Below are 14,371 nucleotides of genomic sequence, written 5' to 3' on the forward strand. Positions count from 1 at the left end.
TTTAATCAGAAGTACATCCTCATTTTTTTCTCTTAGATTTTATCTGAGAAACTTTTGAAATGTTGTTTTTGATTTTGAAGGATATTTCCTAGGTATAGTATTCTAGTTTGGCAGTTTTTTCTTTCAGCACTTTAAAGCTACCACTCCATTGTTTTGTGCTTTGATGTTTTTGTTGTGAAATCAGTGGTATTTCTTGCTATTGTCTTTTTTGACTGATGCTTTCAAGGTTGTCTTTTTAGCTTTAGTTTCATCAGGTATGGTTTCCGTGTATTTATCCTTAACCTTGGAGCTGTGGTTAATGTCTTTCATCAGTTCGGTTATTTCTCAGCCATTGTTTCTTCTTTTTTTTTTTTTAATTTTCTTTTATTTATTTATTTGGCTGTGTTGGGTGTTCATTGCTGCATGCGGGCTTTCTCTAGTTGCAGTGACCAGGGGCTACTCTTCAGTGCGGTGCCTGGGCTTCTCATTGTGGTGGCTTCTCTTGTTGTGGAGCACAGGCTCTAGGCACACGGGCTTCAGTAGTTGTGGCACATGAGCTCAGTAGTTGTGGCTCGCGGGCTCCAGAGTGCAGGCTCAGTAGTTATGGCGCATGGACTTAGTTGCTCTGTGGCATGTGGGATCTTCCTGGACCAGGGCTCGAACCTGTGTCCCCTGCATTGGCAGGCAGATTCTTAACAACTGCGCCACTAGGGAAGTCCCCATTGTTTCTTAAATAACTTCATCTTTCTCATTCTCTCTTCCTAGAACTTATTTGTCTAACATTTCTCATACTATGTGAGGTTCTTTTTACCCATTTTCCTTTTTGAGGTTCAATGTGGATAATTTCTTCAAGTTCATTAATCCTGACATATGCTGTTTTGTTTTCTGTCTGCTGTTAAGATCCCCCAATGAGTTCTTTATTTTGAGTTTACTTATGAATTATTTATATAAGCTTACTTATCCCAGAACTCTGGGCTACTTCTTATTAAAAAATCCTCATTGAGATATATTTTATATACAACAAACTATACCTATTTAAAGAGTACATTTTGATGAGTTTTGACAGTTGTATACTACTGTGAAAGTATTTCCACACTCAAGATACTGAATATCTTCATTACCCCCAAAAGATTTCTCATGCCCATTTGCAGTTCATCTCTGCTTCTGATCCTGGCCCCAGCCAGTTACTGAATTGCTTGATCCCTCTAAATTAGTTTGCATTTTCTAGAATTTTATACAAATGGAGTCACACAGTATGTACTCTTTGTATCTGGTTTCTATCAATCAATATAATGATTTTGAGGTTCATCAGTGTTGTTGCCTATACCAGTAGTTCATTCCTTTCCATTACTGAATAGTGTTACATTGTATGGATATACTACCTGTTGTTTATTTATTTACCATTTAATGGACATATGGGTCATTTCACAGTTTTGGCTATTGTGAATAAAGCTGCTGTGAATATTTATGTATAACAGTTTGTGTGAACATATGTTTTTATTTTTTCCTGTTGAATGCTTAGAACCAGAGTGGATAAGTCATATGGTAGATGTATATTTAACTTTGTAAGAAAGGGCCAGTTTTTCAGAGTACATTGAACCACATGACGTTCTTACCTGCAGAATATAAGTTCTAATTACTCCATATCTTCATCAACACTTGTGTTACCAGCCTTTTTAATTGTAGCCATTCTAATGTTGCAGTGGTATCTCACTGTGGTTTTAATATGTGTTTCCCTAATAACCAGTTATGTTGAGAATCTTTTCATCTGCTTATTGGTTATTTGTATATCTACTTTTGTAAAATATATGTTCAAACATTTTGCCCATTTAAAAAATTGAGCTGTCTTCTTATTATTGAGTTTTAGGAATATTAAAAAAATATATATTCTGTATACCAGTTGTCAGATATTTGCATTGTGAATATTTTTTTCCTGGTATGTCTTTCCTTTTCATTTCATAATGGCGTCTTTTAAAGAGCAAAAGTTTTTAATTTTGATAAAGTCCCATTTATGAAATTTTAAACTTTTATTATTAATGCTTTTTGTGTTCTAATAAATATTTGCTTAACCCCAAGATTTTCTCTTACATTTTATTCTAGAAGTTTTATAGTTTTTACTTTTAGATTTAGGTCTATGATCCATTTTCAGTTAATCTTTGTGTATTGTGTGAAGTGAGTTGGCTGACCAATTTATCACACAATGCCAAAATCAACTACATTTCAGTTCTTTTCAGAGTATGTTCATTTATCAGTAGTCTCCATTTAAAGAACAGTCAAGAAGTATTCTTTTGTCTATAGAAATTACATTTTATTTTGGTGTGCAGAATGGTACAATATAATGGTAAAATTGGGTGAGTAACTGTGAGTTTAGTATTTTTGGAAGCAAAATTTTTTTCTCATTTAACTTTTCCCATTGTTTCTTTAAGCATACTGGAATTTCCTCTATTAGCATTTATCATCATTATTCTTATTTTATGAATGAAAAACTGAAGCTCTGAAGTATTAACATTTTTTCAGCCATACAATTATTTATGCTAACATCAGGTGTAAACTCAGGTCTTCAATTGCAAAATTTTTTATTTTAGCTTATGTGAAATGGAAAAAAAGGTGCAAAATGTTTATAAGAATGACAGGTCAGATGAGTATAGCATAAATATTAACTTAGTATTCATAAATAGATAATATTATATACATGGGTATCATTATCATATTTATTATTCATTGAGGTCACATCTATTAAACATGGGAAAGTCCTATTGTATGACTTTTATCCTGCAGATAGGCCAGGTAGAATGGTGACAGTGTGCTATCTATTACTTGAAATATTTTCTTTTTAAATAGTCTGACTTGATGAATTTTCCTACATTTCTTCCTTGGGATATCATTCTATAGCTTAGTCTTAAAGTATTCTCATTTGTCATATTATCTAATTTATCTTTGGTCAGTTGTGTTACATCTTTGCCATTTTGTCTGTCAAAAGTTTATAAATAGCAGTCACTCCCAATGACATTAATCATTCTGGGGCCAGTCTTCCCAAGACTAGCACTTATCCTTTTAGTTGTTTGGTAGCTTCCCCTCATCTCTCTCAGAAATTTCTCTGATTGCAGTTGACCCTTGAACAATGGGGAGAGGGTGAGGTTTGGAGTGCCAACGCTCCCTGCAGTGGAAAATCCCCCTATAACTTTACAGTTGGCTCTCAGCCCCCACCCCCCCACCCCCATATCTGCTGTTCTGCATCTGTGGATTCAACCATCCCAGGATCTGTAGTACCATAGGATATGTTTAGTGAAAAAAAATCTGCATGCAAGTGGGCCCGGGCAATTCAAACTCGTGCTGTTTGAGGATCAACTGTTTAGTTGCCTTCTGACATATGGATTCTTTATGCCATGTAATGAAATACCAACTCCATTTTAATACAGTACTGAAGAATATAATAGTCTGTGTGAGTGATCAGGTCATCCTCTTATTCCAGAACTTTCAGGAACCATCTACACCTTCCAAGTAACCCCAAACCTCTTTACTAAGCATTCAGACCAATCATCTCAGAAGTAACCTCCCTCCCCTTGTACTCCTATTACATTGTCTTTATACCTCTAACATGAGAGTTAAACATAGCTTTACAATAGAGTTGCAGTGCATAAACACTTAATTTATGTGAATTCAAGTCTATGTAAAGCTGAAAGAGAATAATTTGATTTAAATATTTCAGTTTTAACCACCAGTCCTTTATCAGTTAGGGTTAAATCAAAGAAACAGAACCTCTATAAATGATAGAAAATATGGGATTTATCATGGGCATTAGCTCTTACAATTATGTAAGACCTGGTTAAGCAGGCTGTGTCTGGTGTTGGGCTTAAAGTCAGCAGGGCAGCAGTCAGGAAGGAAAGTGGTCATAAAATGGGATAGAGTAAGGAAAGATTGGAACTGGTGAGGACAAGCTGGAACCACAAGGACAAAGTGGAACCTGCATGTGTCTCTCATTGCATCCAACTTCAGTGATATGAATGACCTGTAGGATAACGTGGTACCATTGGCCACACTGTTGAACATGCACCTAGTTGAGGATTCAGAAAAGCTGAAGGAGAGACCTGGCGGGAGCTGGAGAGCTGCAGTACAGGCTGCTTGCCCATGCCAACACGGTGAGCTGCCATGATTAGTGCCTGGCCCTAAAGTGATTTTCAGAGCAAAAAAAGTCTTCTACTTTACTTCTGCCTTCCAAATCTCACACAAATTTCTCTTTTAACTAACCCTAACCTAGAGTCATACAGGGAAGGGGATTCTGAGAAATGCAGTTCCATCTTAGCTAACTTGACATAGTACAAAGTCACCATAAACCCTTGAGTTAGCAAAGGGTTGAAGATATACATCTGGTAATTTTCTTTCTTTCTTTCTTTCTTTCTTTTTTTAATGTATAAGGACATTCGTTCTATTTTTTAATATAAATTTATTTATTTATTTATTTTTATTTTTGGCTGTGTTGGGTCTTCATTGCTGCATGCGGGCTTTCTCTAGTTGCGGTGAGTGGGGGCTACTCTTCATTGTGGTGCACGGGCTTCTCATTGCGGTGGCTTCTTTTGTTGCAGAGCATGGGCTCTAGGCATGCGGGCTTCAGTAGTTGTGGCATGTGGACTCAGTAGTTGTGGCTTGAGGGCTCTAGAGCGCAGGTTCAGTAGTTACGGTGCACAGGCTTCATTGCTCTGCGGCATGTGGGATCTTCCCAGACCAGGGCTTGAACCTGTGTCCCCTGCATTGGCAGGCAGATTCTTAACCACTGCGCCACCAGTGGAGTCCCACATCTGGTAATTTCCAATCTGTCTCAGTTCCCAAGTACCTTTCATAGTGTAAGCATCTCACCATGCTGAGTTCAATTCTACTACTTGGTTGAATTTTTCAAACAAGACTGCTTTCCTAATCACCAGCCAACTGCTTCATTACATGCTCACCTGAAGAAAGTGACCTGATCCAATGCTGGAGAGAAAGACTGGCTGTATTGGGTTTATGAACCAAGAGGTGTTATATGGGTCTCCAACATGGTACTTTCCTAAAAAGGTATTTCTAGAGTAATTTTGCCCATATTCAGTTTTCAATTTATGCTTTGTCTTTGGAACCAAATCCTGGTTTTAGAACCATCTTCAATAAATATTTATTAAATGTGAATGAATTGTATACTTCTCATGTGTAGGGATTTTCTACTGCTGTATTTCTCTTAGCAAATAGCAAAGTGCTTGATACAAATTAGATATTCAATAGATGTGGATTAAATTATTTATTGCAGATTTTTATTCTGGTGCTGTGTAATATCAAAACAAGAGTATGTATTTTTTTTTCAGTGAAAATAGTGTCTATATTTACATTTTTAAAAATTGGGGTAAGACTTGCACTCAGTGAAATGCACATTTTTTTTTAAGTTTTTTTAAAAAATTAATTAATTAATGTATTTATTTATTTACTTTTGGCTGTGTTGGGTCTTCATTTCTGCTGCGAGTGGGGGCCACCCTTCATCGCGGTGCGCGGGCCTCTCACTATCGTGGCCTCTCTTGTTGCGGAGCACAGGCTCCAGACGCGCAGGCTCAGTAGTTGTGGCTCACGGGCCCAGTTGCTCCGCGGCATGTGGGATCTTCCCAGACCAGGGCTCGAACCCGTGTCCCCTGCATTAGCAGGCAGATTCTCAACCACTGCGCCACCAGGGAAGCCCCAATGCACATGTTTTAAGTGTACAATTCTGTAAGTTTTGACAAAAATATACACCTGGAACCAACACCACAGTCAAGATATAGAACATTTCCATCACTCCAGAAAGTTCCCTTGTGTCACACTGCAGTGAATCCTTACCATTCATAACCACCTACTGCTCTGATTTCTACTACTGTAGAGTAGTTTGATCTGTCTTGAAGTTCAAAAAAATGAAATGATATAGAATGTACTTTTTTGTGTCTGGCATCTTTCGTTCAACATGTTTTTGAGATTCATACATGTTACTGTATGTGTCAGTGGATTAGTGTTCCATTGTATTACATTGCATAAATGGTTTATTCATCCTTCTGTTGATGAACATTTGGGGTTGTACTTAGCTTTTGGCTATTATGAATAAAGATGCTATGTACATTTGTGGACAAGTTTTGTGTGGACATAAATTTCTTTTCTCTTGGGTAAATATCTAAAAGTGGAGTTGCTGGGTCATGTGGTAAGTGTATGTTTAAATTCCTAAGAAACTGCTAATTTTCAGAGGTGGTTGTACCTTTTTAAACTCCACAAGCAATGTATGTTGTTTTACATCGTTGCCAGCATTTGGTGCTGTCAATTTTTTAAATTGTACTGTAAATGTTTTCTTTTTCAGTAGGTTTCTAAGTTGCCCTGAATATGAGCCACTGAATATTGTGTATGCTTTGGGACCTGGGTAAAAGCGACTGCTCATTCAGTGTGGGTTTTGGGAGGCAAGTTGGAGCTTGCAGAAAATTATACGTACATTGAAACACTTTGGAAAACTTTGGCCCAGTTTGTTTGTTTCAGTGTTTACATGAATCTCTGCACTCTGCCTGTATCTCTCTCTCTCTGTCTCTCTTTCTTTGGTAAATTATCTCTAAAATATTATTAAAGTAATCCATGTTCTTGGTAAACAGTAAATAAAGGAGAAAAGTGAAAGGTTCTCTGAACTCTTGTACTTCTACACACAATTTCACGGTATCCAAAAATAACCATTGCTAATATTTTTTGTGTATCTTTTCTCAAATATTCTATGTATTTACTAACATATATATCAATATGCATGTATAATTACATATATATGTGTTTTTGGAACAGATAGGATCATATTATAAATACTATTCTGCAACAGGTTTTTACTTAATAATCTTGAAACTTTTAAAATATCAGCACATAAGTGTAATCTTTCTTTTAAGCAAACTCTTAAAAATGTATTTCAAAGTACAGATTTATAATTTTACTAGTTTCCTATGCTGGTTATCTTAGGTTAATTCTAAGATTTAGCATTACAAACAATGTTGCATACACATTTTTTTTTTAATGTATCATGCAGGTATATCCAAAGAGTGAATTATTAGCAGTGGAATTGCACAGTTTGCTCAAGCTTTATTTTCAGCTGAAGTGTATGTAGTTTCAGGATATGAACAGCTCATTGGAAGTTGCTAGTAAACACAGGGTCGTGTGTGTTTCCACAGCCTCTTTTGTCAAGAGACCTTTGACAAAAGGAAAAGATGACCTTGAAAGAAAGGACTTCATCTTTTGTAGATCCTCCTTTGGCCATCTACAAGTCACTAATAATTAGCAGTCATTCATAACCATCTTCTGAAACTGAAGACAGCTTTTCTAGAGACTAAAATTGTCATCACCATAATTCACTCAAAATCTAATCTATTATTCTAGGAAACTAATATATTTTTACAATTCCATTATTATCTTAAGATAGAACAATAATGCTGATATTGCCACTAAAAATAGCTGGCTGGGCAACTGTTCAAATGTCACAAAAGAGTTTGCCCTTTGCTTGCTGCTGAGCCATTTAGCAGTCTTCTCTGCTTATTTCCCCAAAAGATTTGAGACATCTATGCTGCAAGGACAAGTGCTTCAAGACACAACACCATCAATAGACTAAAAAGGCAGATGGTAAAAGGGAGGGTGAGGGGAACTTATTTTTCCAAGAAACTAGCTTAAGAAAGGCCCAGAACTTAGTTCTGAGCTTCTTAGTAAACAAGGTAGAGAGAGAAAGAGGCTGAGTTATAGAGCTTGCCATTTTCTAACACAGAGGTTCTCAGTTTTATTAGATAGAACAATTCTTCTTTTTATTAATTAAAAAATTTTTTTTTTAATTTATTTATTTAATTTATTTATTTTTGGCTGCATTGGGTTTTCGTTGCTGCGTGCGGGCTTTCTCTAGTTGGGGCTATTCTTCGTTGTGTTGCTCTGGCTTCTCATTGTGGTGGCTTCTCTTGTTGTGGAGCACGGGCTCTAGGCGTGCAGGCTCAGTAGTTGTGGCTCGTGGGCTCTAGAGCGCAGGCTCAGTAGTTGTGGATCACGGGCTTAGTTGCTCCGACGCATGTGGCATCTTCCCGGACCAGGGCTCAAACCTGTGTCCCTTGCATTGGCAGGCGGATTCTTAACCACCGAGCCACCAGGGAAGCCCTCTTTTTGATAACAAATATTTTGTAATGCCTTCTTATTATCCTGAAATGAGGTTTATGTATAATACACCATATAATACAGCATACCATTTAAAATGAATATAAAGTTATAACTCTAGTATATCAGAGAAATTAAAGGTAAGTACTGTATAGTAAAATAATACATATTTTAACACATATACGTCCAGGCATGACTATGCTGGAAGGCAAATAAAGTTACCACATGCTTTATCTATAGGAAAAATCACTTTGAATGCAATAGCTACAAATTCAACTTAGTTCAGGTGTGTTGGCTACTCAGCTACCACCAGCCTAATTGATGGTGATGATATAATTTTCCTAACTGGTGAAGAATTCTTCTTAAATCCTGAAAAAGAGCATAGTCTCCCCCCAATTTACTTGGGTTTTAAATTCTTGGGAAATTAAGTGATATTGAAATTGAACAAAGATTTCTTTGTATTTACATGTAAAGTGGATTTTTTTCTAGGCTCATAAGCAGCCTTTTTTTTTTTCCTTCTTACATGGAAATCTGATGAGATATGAAAAATGATGCAGAATGTGGAACAATTTTCACTGTGCAGGACTGCCCTGTGCATTGCAGGCTGCAAAGCATCTCTGGTTTCTGCCCACACTATGTGCCAGAAGTTCTTCCCTCCCACCACCATTGGGACAACCACTTTAGAAATCCGCTTGGCATTATTTGTTAAAATCTGCATTTCTCATGACCCAGTCATCTACTCCTAGTTATATACATATCAGAAATGTGTACATATGTGCATCAAAAATTGTGTACAAGAATGTTTGCAGCAACATTATTCCTAATGGCTCCAGATGGAAACAACTCACATCCCCTCAACAGAGGAATGGATAAATAGTGCCATAGTCACACAAAGGAATAACATGCAACATTGAAAATGAACAAATTGCTACTGCAGAAACCACGGAGAAATCTCACAACGTTTAGTGACAGAGCCACACACAGAAGAATACATACTGTATGATTCCAAAAGTTCAAACACAGGTAAAACTAATTTATAGTATTTGTTGGAATAATGCCTGGTGGGGGAATGAAGTGTGTTTCTGTGGTACTGATGGAGTTCTATTTCTTGATCTGGATGGGGTTTACATGGGTGTGTTTGCTTTGTGATAATTCATTATCAGCAGAGGAGAGAGTATGAAAACGATTCTACAGAATGAGATTGGTTAACTGTAAAAGGAAGGGGGGAAAATGACTGTAATGAAAAAAAAAGTCAACTCCCTCCCCAAACCTACTGCCCTCCATTTCCTATGAGGGGAGCCTAGGAAAAATCAAACCCGAGAAACAAATTCCGGCTCACACTCAAACCCTCAAACAGATCCAGAGACCCAAAAGTCCATCACTCGGGGCAAAAGGTTATTCCCAGATTTTGTCCAAGGTGATTACAAAAGTGACCAAGACTCTTCGCTGCTCAGGGTAAGAGGGTAAGGAAAAAACAAAGTTAAAAACCATTAAGTTACTTCCCAATCTCTTCCCGGGATCACCCGGGCCACCTGGGACCCGATCCACCTAAGGGGGCGGGGCCGAGGCCCTACTCTGACTCCCTGGCAACGGAGCAAGCCTTTGTCGCATCCTAGCAACGCGCTCCTCCCTCCCCTTGGCTGGCCTGCCCTCCCTCAGTCCCCCTACCTTGCTCACCGCTCCGGCATACACTCTCACTGGGCCACTTGGTGGTCCCGAGGGCTTGGATTTGCACTTTCTGATTCAAACGCCAGACAGCGCTCTGAGTTCCTGTAGTGGGAGCCTTTCCGGGAGAGCCAGAGTGGGGGAGGGACGGCGAGAAAAAACGTTTAAGAAAGAAAAAAAAAAAAAAATCAAGATTTGATAATTTTTATTTTTAAGACACATCCAAATTTCCCAGGAGAGTGGGAAAACCACATTTGTGTAAACTCCATATAAAGAAGGAAGAAAAGAGACCCTTTGAAGACCCAGACGATTGGGGACTGGAGATGTTGGATACCATCGTCCCTTCCCTGCAGGACCTAGGCAGGCACGTACTGCACACGCTGCCCTCGCTGAGCAAGGAGGGTAAGCGACATGGGGCAGGGGGCCCTGGGAACGAAGCTTTACCTGCTTGGGGGTCAAGGCGGAGACCTTCTTCCCTATCCCTTGTCTCTGGCCGGCCTTGACTGGCCGTGTTGCCTTGGCAGCCTCACGCTGGATGTCCAAATACACTTTCTTTATTGACTTCTTTAATGAGAGAAAAGGGCCAGCTGAGGGTTTTTATAAATTTATTTATTTTACTTTTGGCTGCCTTGGGTCTTCGTTGCTGACAGTGGGCTTTCTTTAGCTGCGGTGAGTGGGGCTACTCTTCCATGCGGTGCATGGGCTTCTCATTGAGGTGGCTTCTCCTCTTGTGGAGCACAGGCTCTAGGTGCACCGGCTTCAGTAGTTGTGGCTGGCGGGCCCTAGAGCGCAGGCTCAGTAGTTGTGGCACATGGGCTTAATTGCTCTGTGGCATGTGGGATCTTCTGGGACCAGGGCTTGAACCAGTGTCCCCTGCATTGGCAGGCAGATTCTTAACCACTGCGCCACCAGGGAAGCCCCAGCTGAGAGTTTTTGATTAAACAAGATAATGTATACATAGGGATTAGCTCAGGGACTAGCACAGAGTAAGTGCTCAATAAACGTTAGCTAAAACAACCACCCCAAAGGGCTCCTTCTCAGAATTCATGCAAAGACAAGGCTACTTTTGTTGCCAGTGGTATCTTGGGGTTGTGTTAAGAAAGTGAGATAAAACGAAAAAACAAAAAAAACTGGGTGTTTGGAAGAAGACCTGACATCTTCTCATAAAAAACTTACTAGGCTTGGTTAAAAACATAGTTTCTTAAAAAAGTGACCCTAAAGTGACACTGAGATCTGTCTACAAGCAACAGGAGCCCTTGGGAAGAAAGGAGCTCCAGAAATGCAAGCTATTATTGCTATTAAGTCATTGTAACTTAGGGATGATGCCTAGGCTTTAACCAAACGATTTTAGGAGACAAAATAAATAGGAGTACATGCCTCTTCTTTCTCTTTCCCCTGCATCACTCCTATTTTTCCTGTTAATTCTAAAAGAAGTGTTTAAAATAATGGTTTTATGGATTTTTAAATATTTGCCATATTTATAAATTTATATATAATTTCTTCAATTCAAGTATTTTGAGAACTTACTATGTGCTGGGCACTAGAGAACTGATGTTGAGCAAAACCTTGGAATTTACAATCTAATGGGGAAGATACACATTAACCAAGTAGTCACAGAAATAAATATAAATTTACATTTAGTCAGTGCTACTAAGGAGGTGCATGGTACAATGAGAACTTTTAATGAGGGTGAGGATGGAGGTGTGTGTCAAGATTTGCTGAAGAAGGGAAGATTTGAGCTGAGATGTGAAGAATGAGTTGGAATTGTTATGAAACCAAACTTGGGTCCATTTGCCCAATGTGCAGCAAAGTCAATCTACTGACACCAGGTTGTGGTGAAGGAAAGTATAGCCTTTATTGCAGGGCCAAGCAAGGAGAATGGGAAGCTCATGCTCAAAAGAACCGAATTCCTCAATGGCTTTCAGGGAAGGGTTTTTAAAAACAGTGTGAGGGAGAGGGTTGCAGGGTGCATGATCAGCTCATGTATGATTCTCTGCTTCGCGTGATGTTGAGGTAACAGGGTGACGTTTCAGGAATCTCAGTTACCAACCTTCTAATTCCAACCTGTCTGGGATCTACATGCTTGTGGTCTGCATGCAGTTAACTTCCTCCACCTGGTGGGGCTTTTAGTATCCACAAAACAACTCAAGGATATGGCTCAGGACATTATCTTTATCCCTTGAAGAGGAACTGAAGGTTCTTGACTTTGCTTTATGGCTAAACTCTTATTATTTTGTCTTGCTTGACTGTTTTCCTTCGTTTTTGCATTTTCTCACTTCTCTGATTAAATTTGCTCTTTGGAACTCGGGGAAGGCCTAGGAGGCTAAAGCTTTCCTACAAACAATAGGCAGGGGACACAGAGGGTGGGGGGTTTGTCCCTGGGAAGGCCCCACAGCGTCCTGCTAGGTTTCAGAATTTAGTAGGTGAAATGGATCAGTTGAATAGGGAGTGGAGGGGAGGTGAGAGTGTTCTTGGCAGAGAGAATAGCAAGAGCAAAAGCTCTGGAGGGAGGGAGCATGGTGTGATTGAGGAGCTGAAAGAAGGTCAACATGCTCTGTGGTGCTATAGCTGCAGTAGGGAATGTGTTCGTAAAGGAGGCGGGAGGGAAATGGAGGGGTCAGATTAGGCATGGCCTCATAAGTCACGTTAAGGATGTTGGCTTTTATGTTCAGCCTGAGGGGAAGCTGTTAAGTGTTTTGAGTGGAGCTAAAGGAGGAGCTGAATGGCATGGTCAAATTTGCGTTTTGAGGAGACTGGTCTGGTGGCAATGTGGAGAATGAATTGGAGGGTCAAGAATGCCTATAACAGTAACCTAAGTGGGAATGAGTCATCTGAATTCACTCTTGGTTTGAATTGGTAGCAGTAAAAATGGAGAGAAGTGGACAGACTGAAAGGCTATTTGGAGAAAAACTCTACAAATTATAGTGATGGACTGGATATAGAGGTGACAGAGAAGGGGAGTTTCAAGGATGCCTTCTGAGTCCCCGGCTTATATAACTGAGTAAATGATGGGACCATTTGTTGAGATTGAAACCCTGGGAAAAGGACAACATTTAAGGGAAGGAAAATCCAAGTTAAAGTGCCTTCGTGAGATATCCAAGAAGGCAGTTGGGTACACAGGTCTGCAACCTCAAAAGACCAGAGGGTGTCTGGGCTTCTAAATAAACATTTGGGGTCATCTGCATATTGGTGGTCATTAAAGCCCTGGGCATAGATGTGACTGCTTAGGCAGAAAGTATAGAGTGAAAAGGGAAGGCGGCTTAGGGTTGTGTCTTGAGAAACTCCAACATTTAATGGCTGGGTTGAGGAAGGTAGGCTTGCAAAGGAGACTGAGAAGAAATACCTAGAGAGGTAAGAAGAAAACCCAGGAGAGAGTAGTGTCACAAAAGCCAAAAAGACAGGGGCTTAAAGGAGGAGGGAGTGGTCAGAGAGGTGAACAATTAAACAAGTCCATTGAATTTATTGACAAGGAGACCATTGGTGATTTCAGCAAGAGCTTTATTGATTGAATGACAGAAGCAGAAGTCAAATGACTATTTACTTAACTTTCACAAATGACCCACTGTAAAGGAGATGAAGATAAACTCCCAGTATCAGCAAAACACACAAATTAATTTTTCATCATTGTGTGTGTTAAGGCCTGCTGCTTTCATATGTTTCACCAAAGTTTAATATTATGTAGTTATAGTACTTAGAGGGTACCATCATCATTTTACAGATGTGAACTGGTTGAAAGTATTGAAGACTACACAGCCAGCAATCCATGAAGACAGGAAGGCTGTAGGTCTTCAGACACACAGCACACTGGTGTTTCCACTGTACTGTGCTCTGGGAATATGTTTCCTTGTGCAAATCACTCTGTAATAATTTGCTGTGTTTGTATATCAGTATTTTAATTTTAGAAGGTGTTTTATAAAGTCAGGGGGCTTGTCTTTTGATATTAATATCTATTTCAAGTATATATTATTCTATAATTACATAATGGGCACTTGGCCCTTTTTTTTATAATGATTATAACTAAGATACAGTATTCCTGCTTGGAATATACTTGGCATTGTGTTTAAAAATATGGTTTTGAGTGCACAAAATGTTTAGAATTTGAAGTCAGATGAAGGTTGAATTGAATATAGAACGTATGTTCAGGGATTATTTCTTGTGATTCTTGGTATTTCAGTATCTGATTAAAATAAATAATAACCTCAGCTTTCCTAAAAATATAAAAGTAGCATATTCTTTAATTTGCTTTTTAGACTGGATTAAAATTATTTTTCTTTTGAGATTTAATTATACCTTTTCTGACACTTTGGGATATAGAAAACATCAAAGTTAGAAATCACAGTCTGTAAGATTTCCAAATCTATTCCATTTGAATTGCAGGAGTCTAAAACTTCTTAAAGGAAATCTTGTACATGTTTTCCTTTTCCTTCAGTGAAAAATATCAAATTTCAGTTCAGAATAATAACCCTGCTCTTATATGACTTTGCCTATTAGATTTTATAGAGTAAAACGACACAGGGGACTTGAATGTATCATTCAAATGAGGAAAGACAATCTTCAAATTTCTAATTAAGCTCAGTCAAGTCTTTCTACT

General features: G+C 38.8%; 1 protein-coding gene across 1 annotated transcript in view; it reads left to right on the forward strand.

The window, feature by feature from the left end:
• Positions 1–3,219: 3,219 nt before the first annotated feature.
• Positions 3,220–14,371, forward strand: part of CCDC81 (coiled-coil domain containing 81) — a 46,027-nt gene continuing 34,875 nt past the window's right edge. Inside the window, exons 1-2 of the mRNA XM_082340459.1 lie at positions 3,220–5,363; positions 5,672–10,182. Of these exons, the coding sequence (XP_082196585.1) occupies positions 10,104–10,182 (79 nt within the window). The 5' untranslated portion in view covers positions 3,220–5,363; positions 5,672–10,103. The remainder of the gene's footprint in view (positions 5,364–5,671; positions 10,183–14,371) is intronic.

This window comes from Balaenoptera borealis (genome assembly GCF_965194805.1).
Source record: "Balaenoptera borealis genome assembly, chromosome: 11".
Classification (NCBI taxonomy): domain Eukaryota; kingdom Metazoa; phylum Chordata; class Mammalia; order Artiodactyla; family Balaenopteridae; genus Balaenoptera; species Balaenoptera borealis.